This window comes from Phoca vitulina, unplaced genomic scaffold (genome assembly GCF_004348235.1).
Source record: "Phoca vitulina isolate PV1807 unplaced genomic scaffold, GSC_HSeal_1.0 scaffold5, whole genome shotgun sequence".
NCBI lineage: Eukaryota > Metazoa > Chordata > Mammalia > Carnivora > Phocidae > Phoca > Phoca vitulina.
Window position 1 is genome coordinate 75,953,793 of NW_022589708.1, and position 21,828 is coordinate 75,975,620.

Below are 21,828 nucleotides of genomic sequence, written 5' to 3' on the forward strand. Positions count from 1 at the left end.
GCACTGTCCCTTGCCTGTCATATTACCACTCACCTTTCACTCACCTCTCTACCTCAGAGCACAGCGCAGACCCTGGCACACGAGTCAAACAAATGAAGCAATGACTGCACAGAAGATGACTATGAACTGTTTTTATCTTTAGGGTTGAGCCTGGGGAAACTTAGCCGGAAGTAGGCCGAAGACCAAGGGGAATTGCAATCGGGAGGCGGTTAGCTAGAGGCCCCTCTGCTTTTTCCCGCCCCCTGGTGGCCAGTGCAGGCCCTGCCCTAGGCGGCCGGCCGCATTACGGCCCTCCTGGCGCCTCGGGCCCGGCGCTCACCTTGCAAAGGTGAGGCCTCCCCCATGGAGACCGTTCTTCCCCTGTCCCGGGATGAAGTTTAAGTGGTGAGAGAGCTGCATGGTGGCTCCTGCCAGCCGAGGTCGCAGGAGTTTTCGGCGCGGTGTCCTGCTAAGCGGTGCCGCCCCTGGGCATTAACCTGCCTCCCCGAGGCTCCACACCACCTCCTGGTGGTCCCACAGGCCCTTCCCGCTGTTCCTGCTCCTTATTGGAGCGTGTCCCCAGAGCCATGCATGGGTGACAAGTGTCCTCCTCCAGAGAGAGCACAGTATGGCTGAGTGGGTGCTCCCTCTCCTACCAGCTGAGGTTGTAAGAGAAGAGGGTAGGCCTCTAGCCTCAGACTTCCTGTCTGTAAAACGAGAGGGTTGGATGAGTAGTCCCTGGACTTCCGTTTTATTAGAATCACCTGGGAAGCTTGTTGCACCTGCAGCTTCTGGGGTCCATCTCGAGAATCTCAGAGGGTTTGGGCTGCGCCCCTGGGACTCCTGATTTAGATAATAGACTACATTTTAAAAAATTGTTGTGGGAAAATACACATAAAATAAAATTGACCATTTTATCCATTCATAAATGTATAATTCAGTGGCATTAAATATATTCACAAGGTTGTGTAACTGCCACCATCGTCTATACCCAAAACTTTTCCATCTTCCCCAACAGACACTCTGCAACCATTAAACACTAACTCCCCATTTCTCTCCCCACAGTCCCTGTAACCTCTACTCTACTTCTGTCTCTATGGATTTGCCTATTCTAGGTATACCTCATATAAATGGAATCATACAATATTTACCCTCTATTTCACTGAGCATCATGTCTTCAAGGTTCATCCATATTTAGCCTGTGTCAGAATTTCCTTCCTTTTTATGACTGAGTAATATTCCATCGAATGTATTTGCTATATTTTGCTTATCCATTCATTTGTTGATGGATAAGATAGATATTTTTGAGAGAGAGAAAAGGATTAGATGACCTCCCAGGGGCCTATGACAGTTCTAGCATTCTGTAATCTGCACACGTTTTCTGGGGAGTGTTTCTGCTCCAACAGCATCCAGAAATAATGGGGGGTGGGGGGGGGGAAGGGTCACAGCCAGGCCCTGCTGTTTCCCTGGGATAACAGTGAAAGGCGGATGGGACCCTGGGGCTTGAACTGGAAACGTGCCACCATGGGCCCATTACGGGTGTGGAAATGAGCTTGGTGGGAGAGAGCAGGGACAGCTGAGTGATGTTACAGTTTGCCCCCTGTGTGCATGCGGCACATTAGAGTTTTTCCATAAGCCGAGATCGCAGATCCCAGAACCAAAGGCTTAAGAGAGCTTATGAAATCGGATTCATTTCCTTTATAGAATAAGAAAAATGAGGTCCAGAGAAGGGATGTGCCCAGGGTCACTCAGCTCATTGGTGGCAAAATTCGGACTAGAATCTAGTCTCTTGGTTTTTGTCTTAGTGTCTGTTTTCATCCTCCCTTCTTGGGCATTTGGACTATAGTCTTTGGGGACCTGGAAAAATATGTCGGATAGTAATAATAGTAGATTTTTAAATATGAACTATGGGGCTTTGGTACATTAAGTTTGTATTTACTTCTCCCAGCTCTATTGTGAGGTAGGGACAATTATTGTCTCTTTTTAGTAATGGAGGAGGAACCAGGTGCTCAGGGACTGAGTAACACTGACAGGGTCCCCCAGCTGTCAAGTGCGGGGGTAGGATTCACTTCAGTCTCTGACTTTCAGAGCCCAAGCATTGTGTAAATCCATCCCCTCTTCTGGGGAAAAAAACCCCATGAGTCTGATAGGTCACTACCTCATCCTCAAATATGAGAGACGACATGTTGTCTAGTCTGATGCCAAACAGTTTGAAGGTCGGCATAAATATGTCAGGAGTCAAGGGGAGGTCACGGGAAATCAATAACCCCATCAACCACACATTTAATCATTTGTTCGACAAACATTTAAGTATTTACTATATGCCATGTAATGCTCCACTCTTGGGATTTAATGATAAATAAGAAAGACAAAGTTCTCTTTTTGGGATGTAACCAGTATATTGGAAAACAAATGATGAACAAATTAGTAAGTACTGTACATTAATAAATGATGAGCGTCAGGAGGGAAGTAAATTAGGTGTGGGGGGGGGTGTAATGGGGATGTGTGCATTTTAGATAAGAGTGATGAGGGAAAGGTTCTTGTCAGAAGTGGGGATGCACCTGAGGTGAAGTCCTCGGATAAGTTGAATCAGCCATCAAAATTCAAGGGAAGAGCAAGTGCAGATGTCCAGGTGTAGAAAAGAAGGGGGCCAGCGGGAGAGCAGCATGAGATGACTGAAGGGTGGGCAGGGATTGAATCAGGATGAAGTCCAAGGTAAAGGGTTTGTAATTTAGTCTAAGAACCACAGGGCTTCCAGGCTACTGAGAGTCATTCATTTATGCAGTAAATGTATTTATTTATATTCATACACAATAAATGCATATTTATAAAAATGTTAATGTTTCATTTAATCAATTAATATTTATACTTAATTTCACAATTAACAAATAATTAGGTTTTAATTATTAGTCTATTAATAACAGTTGATGTTGGTATTTATAATTTTACTAATAATGAGCTATTTAAATTGATACATAATAATTAAAAATAAATGTTTATGTACAATAATAATTCATGGGTAAATAAATACCCATTATGTACCAAACATTATTCCAGGCTAGAAATATAAAACTGGAAAGACAAAATGCCTTGCTTATAGCTTAGAGAGAAGAAAGACATGCACACAAATGATCATGAAATGAAATAAAATTGCTAAAATAAAGGCAGAACAACAGAATCCTTAGGGGAAAAATATTTTAAACTGTGCAACGAATTTAGGGACAACCTTATGCAGGTATTCATTGATGATTTGAGATTGAAGTTTGAATTCCCCAGGGAGACAAGTAGGTGTGGGGCACAGTGTGAAGGCCTGAGAGCAGAGTCAGTGTGTTGGGAGCCCAGCCACCTCGGTAAGTCCAGAGCTCAGACTCGGGCATGGGGTGGGGTGAGAGATTGAGATGGAACCGGAGACTGAGGGACATGAAGCTGAGTTGGTGATCTGGGGCCAGGTCGTGAAGAGCCTTGACTGTCTGCTGAGGAGTCAGGACTTGACATCGTGAGGCTAGAGAGGCACAGGAGGGTTGGGGAAGGAGGGATGGAATCATATCAGTCATTAGAAAGGCCATGGGCCGTGGTGGTGTGGCATGCAAATTTCATCTACTAACTGAAAAGATAAAAATTTAGGATGGAATTCAGCCTGGAGTAGGAGGAAGATCAGTGGATTTGGAACCAAGAGACCGAGGATGAAGCTGAGATTCTCCAGGTCCCTGTATCTCCATTTTCCAAATGAAGAGGTGACTAGTCCTGTGTTTAGAGTAGCACCATGTTCCCCAGCTGGGCGTCTCTCTCACTCCCTGTACAGCCTCCTGAGAAGTCGGAGGATCCATGGATCGCTGTGCTGAACTGCTAGACCGGACAGTTGCTAAGGTTCTTTCTAACTCTCTGTTAGGGTTGTAAGGAGAAACAAGGAGGCTTTGCTCTGTTTTACAATCCTACGCCTTCATTCTGTACAAAAATGGTCATCAAGTGCGCAATCTTTTCTTATTTCCCTTCAATAGGAAAAGTCGGTTCTGAACTGCATTGCACGGCCAAAAGATCATGGCTTTGGGACAGAAATTCAGGGTTCAAATACCAGCTCTGTCACTTACTGGCTGAAAACTCTTTTTTAAACATGCTTTCTACCACTTTCTGCCATTTACTGACTTTAGGGCTGGTTATTTCGTCTCCTTGAATCTTCACCTCCTCATCTGTAAGATGAAGCTAATAACACCACTCATGGGACAGACGTGGGAATCCGATGAAATAATGGTATAAAAGTGCTCAGGAAGAGAGGAGTTGTTTTCAAATGTTACATATTATCATCAGTGGATCCCCAAGCAAAGAATCTGGTTTTGAGTTTATTCATCACTTCTGACAGAAATGTTCAGTGTACAAGGTCTAGCTGTCATGTATTGGGATTTTTAAAAAAACAAGCCTTGAATATCCATTAACTTCAAAGATGTCCCTTGGTTGGGCAATTTGTTATTCTGATAATGTTACTGTTACTTAAGACTTCTTTGAAATGTATCTTTTGAAGCTGTCTCCAAAGTTGGTATATCCTTGGTGCTGGTAACTCTTTATTCATTGGATTGAATTTTGGTGAAAAACCCATAATTATACCCAGAGAACTATAGATTGTGAATATAGGAGCAGGTCAAGCTAGATAAAATGTGTTTAAAAACGAGGAATACTTTGTGTGTCATGAGTATGTTTTCTTGTGTGGCAGATTCCACTGTACTTTTTAATGTATGATTTTTCTAAAATTGAGCCTCCTGCTCTACACTCACAAAATCAATCATTTGCTTAAAGAAGCACAGGAAATTGGCAACTGAATTTGTTTGCACCTTTAGACCAATGAGAGAAACGTCCTGGAGATGCCATTCCTGGGACCCCAAATCCCAAAGCTAGAGAGTGATGCAGAACCAGTGTCTACAATGAAAACAGAGAGTTCTCCTTGGAGCGATTTATCAGATTATGTAGGTGGGGTTGGCTTTTGGGGACGTGAGAAGTTTTGCTTGCAGGGACTTTGCTTTGGGTCTTGGGGAACAAGTTTCTACTGGATTCATGAAAATGACACTGGAGAAGTATAGAAGACAGAGGCTCTTGCTCTGACCCTGTCTCTGAGTCACTGAAGACCTCAGGCTCTTTCTGTGCATCACACTCTTTACAACAAAGTAATTGTTGTAAAGTCTACTTCCTGGACTGCTGAAGAGACAGACTAATTAAAAAGGACTCCATAGTTCTCAGCTGGGTGAAATCATATTACGGGCTACTTTGCATGTCTCATAATGAATGACAATCATGAGTTATAATGCAAAGGTTACCCTCAGATAGAATCATTTTGGCCATTCTTCTAGAATAGAACCATGGCTTTTTTTTTTTTCTCTTATTCTCCCTGAACTAGTAGCTAGTCGTCATATCAAAGCCACCTAGAGCCAGGCCTTTCCCTTAATGTAGGATGTCCCCTGTGGCAAGAGGCCGAGTCCACAGGGTAAAGAAGAATGGAGAGTGGAGGATGGAGACCTCAATCCGAGCTACTGATGGGAGGAAAGAAAAGGAGAAGGAGCACAAAGGGAATGGTGCCTGAAGAGAAAGATGAGAAGTCACAGTAGTTCCTGTCTGACAGACCAAGGACTTCTAGATTATGTGACTTGGGCTTTTAAGAAAGCCTTGAGCCCCATGATGGGACACCTGGGTGGCTCGGTCAGTTAAGCGTCTGACTCTTGATTTTGGCTCAGGTCATGATCTTGGGGTTGTGGGATTGAGCCCCACGTCGGGCTCCACGCTCTGAGTGGAGTCTGCTTGAGATTCTCCCTTCCCCCTCCCCTCACTGTCTCTCTTGGAATAAATAAATAAATAAAAAGAAAAGAAAGAAAGCCTTGAGCCCCATGAGATTCTACTGGTCTGCCTGAGAGAGAACACTTCACTTACATTGACACTTCACCAGTTTGGTCACTGGTATCTATTTAGCTTGGGCGGGGGGTAGGGGGGTTGAGTGATCAGTTAGTCCTTGTATTAGTCAGTGTTTTCCAGAGAAACAGAACCAATATGGTGTGTGTGTGTGTGTGTGTGTGTGTGTGTAAAGAGATTTATTTTCAAATCTCAGGAGATTGTGGGGGCTGACAAGTCTGAAATCTGCAGGGCAGGCCAGCAGGCTGGAGACCCAGCGGAGAGCTGATGTTGCAGCTTGAATCTGAAGGCAGAAAGGAGGCAGAATTTCCTCTCCCTTCGAGAGCCTCAGTCTAGTCTCTTAATGCCTTTAACTGATTGGACGAGGCCTACCACACTATAGAGAATAATCTGATCTACTCAAAGTCTACTGATTTCAATCTCATTTAAAAAAATGCCTTCTAGGGGCGCCTGGGTGGCTCAGTCATTAAGCATCTGCCTTCAGCTCAGGTCATGATCCCAGGGTCCTGGGATCGAGCCCCGCATCGGGCTCCCTGCTCAGCGGGAAGCCTGCTTCTCCCTCTCCCATTCCCCTGCTTGTGTTCCCTCTCTCGCTGTATCTCTGTCAAATAAATAAATAAAACCTTTAAAAAATAATTAATAAATAAATAAATAAATAAATAAATAAATGCCTTGTCAACACCTAGATTCTCCAAAAAGGCATCAGTCAGTTGGAACCTGGCCTTCCATAACTTCCTCATCACACTTAAATTTGAGAAAGTGCATCTGCAAAGGTGCCTTGTCATCAGGTTTGACGGCCAACCTCAGGGATTCCCTTGCCAGATTTATTAGATGTGAGATTCCTCCAGGGAAGGCATTCTACAGTCGGACAGGACTTGAACGCAGCCCTGGGCTGCCTCTCCTTGTTTCATTTTGTGGGCTGCTATGTGCATCCCGCCAGGGGCTGTCGGACAATGTGGGAGGCAGCCTCCACATTAGCTGGAAAGCTGGAGACCAAGATTTTAGGTCTGGTGGTGAGGGACATGAGGGAAAGAAGAAAGCAATGACTGAAGAAGGAGAAACTTTCCTTTTACCAGTGCTAATCCTAATCTGCCCTCCCCACGTTAGCACTGTACTGCCTAAATCTTGCATTTGAAAAAACACTGTACATCCTACTCTCTCTTGAGATCCAAGGCTAGGCTTTAGTGACATTAGCATGAACACCGCATTCTACAGAAAGATGCCAACTCTTCATCACATGATTGCAACGGCCGCTGCCTGTTTGATCTGGGCCCCCAAAGAACACATGGGTGAACTCCCTCAAGGGTGAGAACAGGATTCGGGGAGGATCTGGGGTTCTCTGCATGGCTCCTCTCTCAACTGTATGCTTGGGCTGCATCTTGAGCCGGCCCGTTTGTTTACCTCTCAGTGGACTTATCTGAGGTTGATAAGTGGTGGTGCCTCGTGGAAGTGACAGAAGGTGAAGAAGCAGGAAAAGTGACAGGCACAGGCCTCCAAGAGTTGCTGCCATGCAAAACCAGAGGCCAGCCTCCTTCTGGATCTCCTGGGAGTGGCTGCTCAGCCACGCAAGGAACAAAGGGCAAAGCAGCAACATTTCTAAGACAAGGGCAAGGAGCTCAGAAAAAAATGATCAGGCAAGATGTTAGCTCCTGGGTGAAGGTGCCTGGCTAAGACTGAGAAATGGGGGGACAAACACATTTCACCCTAGAAGTTCACTCAGATCTGATGACAGGGGTGCCTGGAGCTCAGGGTCAAGCCGGACCAGGAGTCTGAGCCACAGGCTCAGGACAGAAAGGCCATGGTTGGTGGGTGACTCTGTCCTCGGGCTCTGGGAGGGCGTGGCTGCACGAGCCGGGGCGGGTGGGGGAGGGGAGTAGGATTCGTCATCGCTGACTTACGTCTTCCCAGGGACTTGGTCAGAGTGTTGATTTGATGTTAGCAGGGGGTTCAGCTAAGTCCTACACATAGATCTCATGTTCAGCGCTATCCCTCTCAAAATCAGAAGGACCAAGGTGACCTCGATGACAGGAGAAAGATCTCAGGTCAGTATTTCCTAACCAGGGACTGACGGTCCACCCCTCGCGCCCCAGCCCTGTGGCCATGTCCTCTCAATGACTGGGATTATTCTGAGTCTGGAAAGAGGTCTACCTTGCCTAGTTTGATGACTTCCAAGCTTCTGAAAGACCAGAGATTTTCAAGTTTTTATGTCATGTCACTCACTTGTGGGAAGGGAAGTAAATTCCCTACAGGGTCAAGTTCAAGAAGGCCCAGGGCAGAGAACACTAGACACCTGTCAAACTGGCACTCAGGCCTCAGCAACTTCCCCTTGCTCCTCACCCTCCCACCACACGGCACTTCTCGGCACTCCCAGAGCAAGCAGGGTTTCTCCACGTGCTAGCTCCTTCCACCCATCCCTGTGGCGGGGCACAGGCTCCTTCCTGGCTTACCTGGAACCTCCCCCAGCTGCCAGACCGCTCAGACCTTCCCCGGGATGTCACTGCTCCCCCTGCCTCAGAAGAATTTGCACTTAGGTCTTTACAACAAAGACCTAGTCTATAAAAATTTAAAAGGTTTCTCTCCCTGATATTTCCTTGTTTGCTTTAGCCCAGGCATTGCATTTGCAACCAAGTACATACTTTATGCAACTACTGTATACACGTGTATACTGAATGAATGAATGGATGGATGGATGGATGGATGGATGAATGGAGGAGGGAAGGAAGGAAGGAGAGAAGGAAGGAAGGGAGGAAGGATGGACATAGGAAACATGATCTTCTCAGAACGAGGCTTCCAAGAGGAACTAAATTTGTGTTTAGAACTTCAAGGGAAACAATTCATATCTGGTAACACCAAGCGGGTGATATGCGCCTGGCTGAGAGGAGCCGGCCTCCCTAACCTGCTATTAAAGGATTGCCAACCGACTGTTCTGTAGATCTTCTGTTGACTGTAAACAGTCAACCCAGGTAAGGAAAATCCCTCTGCAGAGTTCTGCTGGCTCAACTCAACACCAAACAAAACTGACAGAACATAGCTAGTTCTGTCTTCAGTAGGACTAGTTAATGCCATTAGAAATTAAGATAAAAAGACAAAATCCTGTCTTTAAGGACTAATAATTGAAACCTGCTTCACAAGACCACCCATGGTTGCAGAGAAAGTGGTTTTTAAAATTCATGTCTTCTGGAGAGGCTAATTTGAAAGCAGCCATAAATCACACTAATTCAAATGCCCCTGCTGGTTTATGGGCAGACCGGACCCTGATCTGCTTGATCTCTACAGGAGAGACCCCGTGACCTTCCTCTGGCGGAAATGTGACATTACCACCATTACTGTGAGCTGTTGACTTGATTCTGTCTAATTACGTGACTAGAATCACATACCCCCCATACCGAAATTTCTTAGATATTATAGAAGATTTTGGAAATTCTCAGCCTGTTGTTCAGTTTCAAGATGACTGATGATAAATTTAACCTGCGTGTACATAGCTTATCGGGTGTCAAATAGCTTTTAAGAAAATCAGACAATACCTCCTCAAGGTAAAATGGGACAAATAGACAAATTGAGAATGACAAGAAGCCAACTGCAAAGAGACCTTCATGATAGTGGTAATAATGAAAAATAAGTTGTTTATGTGACTACAGAGTACTGCAGCCCTCCTGTTAGAACCGCGCGAGCTTTGAGTTCCTTTTCTCAGAGAGAAGATGGTACCCACAAGCCCAACCAGACTGCACGCACACAGGAAAAGGGTACTTGAGCCAAGGAGCTGGGGTGTGGGTGGAGGTGTGGAAGGGGGAAAGAAGCTAATGTCCTCCCCTTCAGGGAATCCATAGTGTCATTTAACACCACAGACTAACAAGCTGAGAGAATATGGTGTCACTTTAAAATAACCCAATTTTTTTCCCAGGGAGTTTAAAGTCCTCTCTCAAAATCTAATAATAGCGTTAAAAGCTTTACTGAAGGGAAGGCAGGTCAGAAGCTGGGAAGGAAAGAAGAAACTCGTTCAGTGACCAGTACTACTCTGTGGGAGTTAGTCCTCTCCTCTGCAGAACACCCTACTGACCTCCGGAAAGAATGAATATCAAACCTCCCCTTCCTTTCGTTCTCTCCCTCTTTATGTCATAAAATGAAGGAGGAAAAAGAAGAGATCATAATAAAATCTTGATGCCAAAGCTTCTCAAATAACTCACAGCATTCTTCAGTAGCTTGACATGCCTGAGAAATACAACCAGCTCACCAGGAAGGATTTCAAATCCCCCTCATAACATTTGAAGGGCCAGAGGGTTAAACTGGAAGGATCAGGACTTAGCAAGGCCCCCATATGGAGAGCAAGGGAGGAGAGCAAATCCGTTTTCTCATCACCAATCATTTTTGTACTGGACATGTCAATACTAATACCAGGTAACAATTTTATTCACATATAAAAAAGGGCATTACAAAACTATTTGTATAAGAAAATGAAAATTTACAAATTTATAAATTCCAGTATGCAAAATAGTAACGATGACATCTAAATCGATTCAAGCTGGCGACCTTCAAGCAATGATGGACTTTTTTCATTTTCTTTTCAACATTTTTTTTACCCTTAGCACAGACAATAGAGCTTAACTAGGTAATAGCAACTTAACGTTTTATCTAAAGTAGAAAACTCTATATTTGAAAAACATATTCCATATACACAAAATGCGAAAACCATGCCTTTACATGGTCGTTCCCCAAATCCTTGTCTCATTCTTGTTGGTGGGTTTCTGCAACATTCGAAGTCACCCCGATTCTCACTCCCAGACCCGATGATGATTTCCTGGTACCCGTACCCTAGCGGCCGAGTTCCTGCGAGCGCTGTAGGGTATTCCAACTGTGGGAAATGCAGACTGGGCTTTCCCTCTCAAGTATTTACACAGAGTATAGAATCTAACATTATATGTTTCTGCAGCGGGCGGTGGTAAAATGTCTTCATCTTGGTAAAACAGCCCCAGGAGTTTTCAAATGCAGTATCAAATGAAATCGACTTTCAACCTAAGCATTTCCTTACTGATCCAAAGTGATGATTCAGGGTTTGGGGCCACAGTCTCATGCCCATCCATCTAGCTTTCTCCAGCAAGTATTTGTCTTTGAAGTCGAGGAGGGTTTCTACATGTGGAAAATATATTCAGGTCACCAGAAGGAACACAACCCTGGCCGACTTTGATCATCCCTCTGTCAAAACAAAACGATCAGATTGCAAACAATGGCATACATATGTGAATTACAGTGAAGCCACTCGAGGAAACTCTAGCGTGCATTTTCATAGACATCTTGTGGTCAAATCCTAAATATTTTACATGACTTTCCTAAAGGCAACTCTCATAAGAGCTGGTGAGTTATCAAAGTTTAAAAACCATTGGTTAATGTTAAGAAAGGAAAAGAAAAGAGGGCACTAGACGGACACAAAAGATTATGGGTCGCCCTGAGACTACTCCAATTTCTTATTTTGGTTCAAGGAACTGAGGTCCCGAGAAGAACGGAGCCCAGGCAAGCTAATCCACACATATTAGAGCCTAAGACTATGGGGAGAGAAACTGGCCCAGCCATGAGGAAGAGGGCTCATTAGATTTTTCTCATGTCTTACAGAGAGAGAAAAGCATGGTCTAGTAAGTGAGAAGAAAAAAAAATGTCCTAAGAAAGAGTTTTTGCATGTTCAGTTTAATATTAGGTAAAAGACACTGATCGGGGGGAGAGGGGGCGACTGTGAAACCAAGTATTTTAGTGCACTCAGACACAGTCATGTTTGACTTCTTTAAGTGCAAATGTGACTCAGCTAATAGTAATCAGTTAAAAGACAAAGGCCAGAGCTGATCATGTAGGTTCAAGGAGGAAACAGATAAATCCTGCTCTAGTAATTCCTCTCCAGGGCATAAAAATTAAGAGCAAATGAACCGTCCCCCAGTTCATGACTGAACTGGGTTCATTTCTGTCTTAGCTATAGAGAAAATTCTAGTGTGTAAATACCAGGGATGGGGCGCCTGACACCACACTTAAGTCCAGCATCACTGGCTAAGGTAGGAGATTACTGTGCTAACGAAATGTGCATGGTCGGAGGGCTACTTGGTCAGACTCCATGAGGACCCTGAGGAACTGTTCACCTATAGGCCGCTTACAAATTGGGCTTCTAGTATGTAGTGTAGTCTCCTAAGATGACATACATGGTGTTACATTTCAGTAGTAGGGGAACAAGATAGGCGGTAATTTCTAAAGCCCTTGGTATAAGATACAATGCAAAAAAGCAAAAACAAAAACAAACTCACAGGTAGAGAGAACAGGTTGGTGGTTGTCAGAGGCAGGAGGTGGGGGCGGGGTGGAGGAAAAGAAACCATTATCTTTATAAATTATCACTCTTCTATAAGAGAGGAATTCTGGATCTTCTAAGCTCAATCACAGGGACAGAACTAACAAATGCTTCCATATCAACTGATTTTCACAGAAATATGTTAATCATTGTATACAAGTCTCTAGGATATGTGTGCTAAGTGGTTTTTCATGCAGGGCGGTGGGCACTCTTTCCCCACCACTTCCCCAGCTCAGGCCCCTCTCCCCGCTAGCTCCAGCAGGGGTTCAGTGGCGAAGGCTACAAGTGTCGATTCTGGAAAAGACTTGCTCTCCTCTGATTCCTAGTTAGGCTAGTTAACTTCATCTAACAAACCCCTGATTTAGGCAGGCAGTATGAAGTCTATTCTAACCTCCGAAGCTAATCAGATGATGAAAAAGTGAGCTTCATCAAATACAAACACTCATTTTTGAACCACTCTACATAAAAACTAAGGTAACTAATGTGACACTGACTTTTAGTAGGATAATTGGCTATACGAAATTATTTCTGGAAAGAAAGTGTAAATGAAAACTTATACTCTGGGTCTTCAGTCTGGTAAAACCACACTCGCCACGAAAATAAGCATGAATGCATTTCTGTTTCTTGTTATATGCTCATAATCTCGTAGGCTGCGAACTCGAGCCATCAGCCTTTGAAGTTACGCTTGTGGCATGGAAGCTTCTTGTTTAGGAAAGATGCAGAGTATCATGAGTGCCTGGAGTCCTTTCTTGTTTTTCCTTGAGGTTTCAGCTTACAGCTGGTCTGGCTCAGAAGCAACTGGTTGAAAGGCTTAAAATGCCATCAGTTTGGTTCAGATTTATTTTTTTTCCTCCAGAAGCCACACAGGGTCCAGACTGTGCTCAGTCCATAAGCCTAAGAGGAGGGGTGAGTGCCCGCTGGGTTCCATCCATATTCTTCTACTGCAGAAAGAAGCAAGTCCTTTAAGCTTCCTAAAACAGCAACAGAAAGGAAAGCTTGAAAAACAATACCTTACAAATGAAAGCTACTGAGCTATCATTGTTAAAAATTATTGTAAATAACTTTTACTAGTAGTACACATGACTTCAATAACATACGGACCAGCAGCTCATTAATAGTGTTTGAATATCCAGGTACATATGTACTCTGAGAATAAAACAAAGATTTTATAACAACTCACAGTCACTCAGTATTTCCAAATAACACTGCAGAGATGAAAATGTGACCCATAGGAAACAAAATGTATTAACAAACGATTCTTTTGCTCATTTTCGACCCCATTCAAACATTTATTTTTTTTTATTTTTATTTTTTTTAAAGATTTTATTTATTTATTTGAGAGAGAGAGAATGAAAGAGAGCACATGAGAGGGGGGAGGGTCAGAGGGAGAAGCAGACTCCCTGCCGAGCAGGGAGCCCGATGCGGGACTCGATCCAGAGACTCCAGGATCATGACCTGAGCCGAAGGCAGTCACTTAATCAACTGAGCCACCCAGGAGCCCCCATTCAAACATTTAAAGCTTGTTTCTACGTTGCACTCTTTTGAAGCATTTGTAGGTAAAGATGTTAGGATCCTTTTAGTCTCTTCTTTGAAAGAACAAAGACGATTAATAAATAGTGACACTCTCATTCTTTGCATTTAAAACTTCTGCTAACCCACTGGAGAAAGTTTAGAGGTGGTTTGGAAATGATTTCTCTTTTAATGATCTTCCTGGAAGGCTCACATTCTTCCTAGGGCAAATATCCTCAGCAAAGTGGTGTAGATCTGTCCCTTATCATAGAAGGGCAGCAACCTGACTTCTGGAGGCATCGGCCAGAGGCACGTTACTGCAAGTGAATAGAACCTTCATTTTATGCAGTAAGCTTTCATTCACTTATTTACCACTAATTTGGCATTGGTGACATATCAGGTAAGTTTACAGGAAAAGATTTTTTTTTTCCCCTAGGTCAAAGGAGAGAATCTAGAAATAGAAGCTTCTGAAAGAACTCTCAGTAATCTGAGATAGTTTCATCAAATATGTTGATTAACTGGTATGACCATAATAACCTCATTAATGCTACTGTGGGAGACAAATGATACTCATTTTGCCAGCATGGAAAAAAAAATGGGTATTTTCAAAGACTGAGCAACTAGAATCCAGATCATCTCATACCTTTTCTACCATTCCTTCTATTATTTCATGTTGACATTTCCAATGACGGCTAAAAACATCACCAAAAAGAGCTTTTCCTGTAAGTAAACAGGCTGGCCTCATTCTCCCAAGTACCTTAGCAAATGATGTCCCAAATATCTTCGGTCTGTTCCTTTCTGGGGAGGCGTGTATAGGGAAAATTTGATTAGAACTGAGTCATTCAGACTAAAGAAGCTTCTCCCACCTATTTGCTTTATCCTGCACCAGAACTATCATCATCAGATTCTGGGTGGTCTTAAACCACCCACAAGAAAACTGCTGTGTAAAAATACAATTTTTGGAAACAAACGCATCATGCATTAGCAATCTGACCCTGTAAGACAAAAGTGCCATTGTGCATTTTGCAATACAGATGCGTATCAAATCATCATATTGCACACCTTAGCTCACACAATGGCAAATGTCAATTATATCTCAATAAAGCTGGATAAAAGGAGGGAATTGAGGTTAAAAAACCTGAAAATATGAGTGAATGCCTAGGTAGGAATTTCAAGTTCCATTGAAAATAAATAAAAAGTAATCACTAAAACTGGGGGGGGGGGCACTATATATAGGCTCTAGCTGCTCTTATGCATTTCTCAAACAAATTCTGTGCTTTCCTGAATTATGAATGAGCCCATGGACCAAGCTAACTAAACACAAACTCAAGGAACTGAAAGTCCTTTGGTTCCTAATACCAAGCTGCTGAAAGGAAATTCTTTATGAGAAGTAAGTATGTTCCCTACCTTGTAGAATCAGCATGTTAAGAGGAAGTCTGAATTGCCTTTTGGAATCTAATGGATTGAAAAAAAATAGAACTGTTGAGCTAAATACTTGGCCGGCTCTTGAAACAAAGAAGAGGGTCAATCTCCCAAAGATGTACAGTTGTGTCTCTCCTATTTGCCTTCAAAGATTAAGGTTCACTCACTAAATATCACACACTCAGTAAATGCAACCAAAGACAAAGGGCTTTTCAGAACCTGGATAAGATTATCTCTTAAAATGGGTTCAAAATATTATTTGTTGTTTTTAATTATAGGGGGAAAACTGAAACGATTCACTTTTTAAAAATTCCTTTCCTGAATTCAGAATGCCTCATTTATATTTACCAAAGTATCTAATAATTATAAGACAACACATCTTAGAAGGCTAATAAACCTTTCACTAATAAATTACATTGTGTATCTTGAAGGTAACATTTTCTCATTCATTTTACATATAATTATAACTTTCTTGTCATAATAATCTGAGTTGAAAATATCTTTATGTAGATTATGATTACCTTGACAATTGTCTTTGAAAAGAAGTTAATGCCATTATATACACCAATCTTCTACACTAAACGATTTTACATTCATATGGCTGTAATAATAATGCTTACTCCTACCCCCACCTCACCAACAACACAAACAGAAAAAGGTAGAGAATGAGTTGGTTTTGCTATGACTTGAAATCGAGATGTTTCACTCCTTAGTCGTAGAATTTACATCACGGAACTGGGGACGAGCTACACAATTAAGATAAGTGGTGATTTTATTTGCTGACAGTACTCTGAAAAACCATAGATAGTCACTGGGAACACAATTCTAGCTACTCAGACTTGCCCCTAACAACATTTGTGAAGGTAAAGCAAGTTTATGATCAAAACCAATTGACTTGATATCAAAGAAACTTCAGCATCTTGTAATGAAATTGTGTCTCAGATTTAACTTTAAGAGTCTCCCAAGACTTGTATTTTAGACTATTTGGCAAGGCATCTGACTGGGGAGGTGGGGTTAGCTGCTGAAGGGGCAGGACCTCTCTGCCTCTCTCCCCTGCTCTCAGGGCCTGTCACCTCCTCCTCAGGGCAGCACACATGCTCAGCCCCCACGGCCTGTGGGCCACGGTCTGTTCCTGGGCCTACTCGCAACTCGGCTAACTCTTGCCTTTTCTTACTGTTATCATGGAAGTTATACAAATTATGGGATGGCTCAGAAGAACAAGGTCAAGTAAAGACTCTTTCTCCACTACAGAGGTATGTATTTTACATTTTATTTTATTTTATTTTTTAAAAGATTTTATTTATTTACTTATTTGAGAGAGAGAGCTCTCTCTCGAGAGAGAACACGAGCCGGGGGAGGGGCAGAGGCAGAGGGAGAAGCAGGCTCCCCGCTGAGCAGGGAGCCCAACCTGACTTGGGGCTGGATTCCAGGACCCTGGGATCATGACCTGAGCAGAAGGCAGACACTTAACCGAATGAGCCACCCAGGCACCCCAGTATTTTACATTTTAAATGCCTAATTTGTTTGCTTTTCTTCCCTTAGCTCTTCTTCCTTTATTTTGAGAAAAACAAAATTATTTTTCTCCAAAGCCAACAAATGCTTTCTGCATAGAACTCCCTATAAATTCTCTATGGAATTTGTAGTTCAGAGAAAAAGTATTGCAGATTTAGATCAACATATAACCTATGCGCTATTCTTGAGAGGAACACATCTCCATTCACACTCTGACTTCTGACTGTGTCTATCATCATGAGACCAGGGTACATGACCTCGTGGAAATGGAGGCCCCTCTCGAGAGCAGACGCAGAATGTGCCAGAGTGCCTCCCCAGGACCTGGGGCCCCTGAGCTGGCTGCCCATGAGCAGTGAGAGCAAGGCGGGGTGTGCAGGCAGGACCTCATGGCGCCTGGGAGCCTCACTCTTGCTGTGACTAGGCCCTTTTATACTAAAGGCTGGCATCATTTTTTTTTCCCCAAAAGAATGTATTCCAACAGTATATGTGCTTATATTAGGGAAATGCTTGTAGACATTAAGTCAAATTCAGGAACGGCCACATCCTCGCCAGAAGGGGAAAGCAGGGATGGTGCCCAGGTTTCCCTGACGCTTCTCTGCCTCTAGCCTTGCAGCCTGCCTGAAAGCCCCAGCTCTCTGTAGTCACCATCTCCTTGCAAACCTGATTTTAAACCTTCTTTCTAGAAAGTTCTTCTGCAGTATTTGGACCTGGATCACAACCGACAATCAATTTCTAGCCAAACCAATCAGTCAAAGCAGAGCAATCTCGAAAAAACAGGAACAGAGAGGGAAAAGAGAAGCTTCGGGAGATCTAAATTGCCATTAACCTGATGGTGAATGAAGTGCATTTAAGTATTGGGCAGAAAACATCATAGGGTAAATGAAGGTGAGGAACTGTTTACAAGATGCTCCCTTGACTATCTCTCTCAATCAGGAACGGAGCTAGGGGGTGCTGTGCTAAGTACTTGGATTTGCAAGGAGTAAAAGAATGCAGCTGCTCATTATGACCTTACAGAGTACCCGTTAGTTAAAAAAAAAAAAAAAAAAGACTCTTGAAATTTAATTTAAAATATATTCTCCATACATATAAGAGCAAGAAGTTATGAAAGATGGAAAAGCCTTCTCATCGGGTCTCCCCACATTCTATGGTGAGCCGGGTTCCCATCCCCTGGGTCTGGCATGAGTCAATGCTGTGTCCTTCTCAAGGCCAGTCACTGCCTTACCTGGAGGGACGTCTGCGTGGTCAGGCTGACGATGTCGCCACTCTCCTGACGCAGCTGGCTTCTGGTCGTCAGCGTATCCTGAGTCAGCACTGGCTCTGTCAGCGAGTGGTTACGTCTAGAGGGATCAGTAGTTTCTGTAAAGTTCTCAGAATGAATCGGAACAGCTCCACCAACCAAATCCTGACTGCTGTTTGAATCCAAGGAGGACGAGCTTTCGTTTTCTGGGTTGAGAGAATGAGTATCTCCTCCAGAGAGTTCGGGATAAGAGTCACAAAGAGAGATGTCGTCGCCACACATGGGATTTTGCATCAGAGGCCAGGCGTCTGAAAACTCACCACAGATGGACCTCGAAAGGGACCCAAAGAACGTGGGCACCGTCTCCCCCGCTGGACCTGTGTGTCTGAACACACATTCAAAAGCTGTTCAAGTCATCTACGGGGAGGAAAAACACCACTACAAAGCAACACCCAGCTCTGCTTTTAAGTTTTCTAGATGAAAGAGCAATTGATTATATTAGAATTCTAGTGCTTCCTTTGTTAGAAACTTGCTTCCATACAGTAAGTTTAATTATTCCACTTACTTTCAAACTGAATTTGTGTACATATTTCTAACCAGTATAGTTATACTTAACCCAATGTCTAAAACAGGCAGTTTCCTGTGTTTTAACTGAGTTTCTTGATGGCTATTCTAAAATTCGAGGAGTAAATGACATGTTACAAATTACTTACGCATGACAGAAGTGTCACAAATCATGAAGATGAGACAAAAACAAAATTAATGGAGTGTAAAGTATAAAGAATGTCGCACTGCATATCAGTAACTCTCAGAGACTCATGTACCTCTTGCCAAGGATTTGTCCCCCTCCGATGTCCGGAATGTCATCAGTAATATTTTTTAAATATGATGTCTCATAGTTTGACACGAAAATTGGTAAACTAGTAGAATGCATATTTGCACAAGGGAATATGACATTATATGGATTAAAAATCCCGCGTTACCTCTCCTGAAGAGTGGCCTTGGAATGCACCCTACAGCCAAGAGTCACCCGGTCCACACTGCAGGCCTCGTCACAGCACAGAGATGGAATCAAGTGAACAGGCCCTAGGGAAGCCAGCAGAGGTGTGAAGCACAAGGTTGTCTCCTGGGAACTTTCTCTTCAGTACTGGCTCAACACTGCTGGAGAAAATTCAGCTATTCCCCTTTGGGTGACTTTTTGGGGGAAAGGAAACATGAGGTTTAATTCTTTCCCTTTTTTGTTAACTTACAATAATGATGCAGTGCTTATCTGAAGTACCTAGAGTAGTCAACCCCATAGAGACTGAAAGCAGAATGGTGGGTGCCAGGGGCTAACGTGGGTTGTGGGAGGGCGGCGGCTCTGTACTGGGGACAGATGAAGGGGCTCTGCAGACGGCGGCACACCAGAGTGAACGGGCTCAGTGCCACTGAACTGCACACCGAAGCAGTGTTAAAATGACAAGTTTTATGTTGTGTATATTTTACCACAATAAAAATCATAATGAAAGGTAACAGCACAGCCTGAGAGAGAGTGTGTGAGAGAGTGTGTGAAGTCAGACTCCCCCGTCCCGTGAGGGGACGGTGGAAACCGCAGCCCACACATACACACACCACACACACTACACACACACACACTCACACCCCACACACATACCACACACACCACACACACCACACACACACCCCCACACACATGTACACACATCACACACACACACACCCCACACACACCTCACACACACACCACACACACCACACACACACCACATGTATACACACCACACACACACCACATGTACACACACCACACACACCACACACACCACACACATACCACACACCACACATACCACGCACACACAGAGTTACTACTGTTTTCCTGCCAGGAACGGAACATAAGGAATAACTAGAGGTGTGCACACATATTTACAAACCATTTTGTTCACTGAGGCAGCATCAAGTTTTGGTTACAAAGATAACACAAGTGTACTGAAGAAAAAAAAAATTTAAAAAGAGAGGGATTAAGATAAGAAATTTAAAAATAAGTATTACCCAACCCTATAAACTAGAAATGAACGCTGTCAACATTTGGTGAACTCTCTACATACATACATATATAATTCTGATTCTACACATACACATACTAAAGCATACAAAGATAAAGACACACATCTAGAGAGAGAAAAAGATGTGAAAAAATTGATATTTACATATACATGTATGTTTGTGTATCCAAAGTTTGCATGAGAAATGATCTCCTCACTCTTATAAAAAGGAAAAAATATGGTGAAATTTTCCTTTTTTAAAAATGAGTGTTAAACAACGACATGCAATTGCCAACCAGGACGGATATCCACACACCTTCGCCCAGATCTCTCTCAGCGCAGGGCCCACGTTGCCCTCACTGTGTGAATATACGCTGCCGTGAGCTTGGGGAACTCGCCCGGATCCACGGCCAAGCAACTCGGCAAGCCCGTGTCATGCTCACCGCAAGATGTTTCAAAATTATTTCAAAGCAAAAGACATTGCTTTCCTTTTAGAAATGGCTGGTTCTAGGGCTCAAGCAGCCAAAGTGCAAGACGAGCCTGGAACTTTTTTTGTGGGCCAGAGATGAAGAAAGTGCTAAAGAATAATCAGGACATGTCAAAATGACACATGAGCCAGCGTGAAGGGACCTGCACTGGCCCAGCCTAGGAAAACGTGAGCACCAAGATAAATGATGATGGCAAAGGAGTAGAGGCTGTGGAAAAGGGTCCACGAGTCCACACTAAATCAAGTAAATAAATAAATGGGGAAGAAATTCTTTCTTACTGTAGGAAGCCAACTAATAAATGTGGAGAAAATGATGGAATTACAAAACAAGCATTTGTAACCGTCGTGGTAATGACTGATTCAGATACGAAACTCTTGAGCGAAAGTTTGGAGAGTAACAGGATATTTACACAGTCTCAAAGAGTCTCCTGCAAAATATTTATTAATTACAAAGAGAACAACAGTCATGTTACAGCAGAGAAACCTGGCAGGTGCCCCGTTAACGAAGGGACCCAAATTGATCTGACCAGGAAAGGGACAGCTGCACACGCTGTGCCTCCTCATTGGGACACCGGGAAGGACACAGCATCACCCCTGCAGGATTTGTTTCTAGTCATACAGAAACATCCGACAAACCCAAACTGAGGGTCATTCTACAAAATTACTGGCCTGTGCCTGTCAACAATAATAATGTCATGAAACACAAAGAAAGATTAAGGACCTGTGCCAGATAAAAATAAGGTAAAGAGATTTGACAACTAAATGCAACGGTGTTATCCGGGATTTTCTTTCACTATAAATTTTGGGACAATTCAGAAAACCTGAATGTGCTCTGTAGATTACACAATAAGCTTTGATTTAATGCTGATTTTCTGATTTTAATAACTGTGCTGTTCTGTAAGAGGATGTTCTTGTTCTTAGGAAACAAACACCGTAGTATTAAGGGGTAAAGGGATATCATCTCTGCAACTGATTTTTAAGTGGAAATGAAAAAACGTGTATAAATACATATATCTCTACCGTACTTAGAAAAATGATAAAGCAGATGTGGAAATGAGATAAAATGTTAATTTGGGGGGATCTGGGTGAAGAGGGTGTGAGAATTCTTTGTGCTATTCTGTCAACATTTTTGTAAGTCTTAAATGATGTCAAAGTAAAAAGTTCGAAGAACAAAGGCACCGCCATGAAGTAGGAAACCACATAAGTGGTAAGCTATACAGAACCTGGGCAGTAGCAGGCGAATTCTTTCCAGGCTCAGCATGCTGTTCTGTTAAGAGGACATGCACCAAGGCCATCTGCCCATTTAAGCCTTCTTTTCAGACAGAAGTTAAGAGGACGCAGATTTTGCCCAATGCTGCATTTTACTACATCCGAGTTCATGTCTCAGGAAATGATTCCTGCTCCCTCTGACCCTAGTGTACCAGTTCAG

The 21,828-nt window shown here is 43.2% G+C and overlaps 1 protein-coding gene across 3 annotated transcripts in view; it reads right to left on the reverse strand.

Moving 5' to 3' along the window:
- Positions 1-6,541: 6,541 nt before the first annotated feature.
- TNFRSF19 (TNF receptor superfamily member 19) overlaps positions 6,542-21,828 on the reverse strand; it is a 92,693-nt gene continuing 77,406 nt past the window's right edge. For 2 of the 3 annotated variants that reach the window (XM_032403339.1, XM_032403338.1), the window contains exons 8-9: positions 18,851-18,953; positions 17,740-18,252 (exon numbers count right to left, since the gene is read on the reverse strand). In XM_032403339.1, the coding sequence (XP_032259230.1) occupies positions 17,841-18,252; positions 18,851-18,953 (515 nt within the window). In that variant the 3' untranslated portion in view covers positions 17,740-17,840. Of the gene's footprint in view, positions 13,159-17,739; positions 18,253-18,850; positions 18,954-21,828 lie in introns of those variants that run through there. The other variant, XM_032403340.1, reaches the window with a different exon arrangement.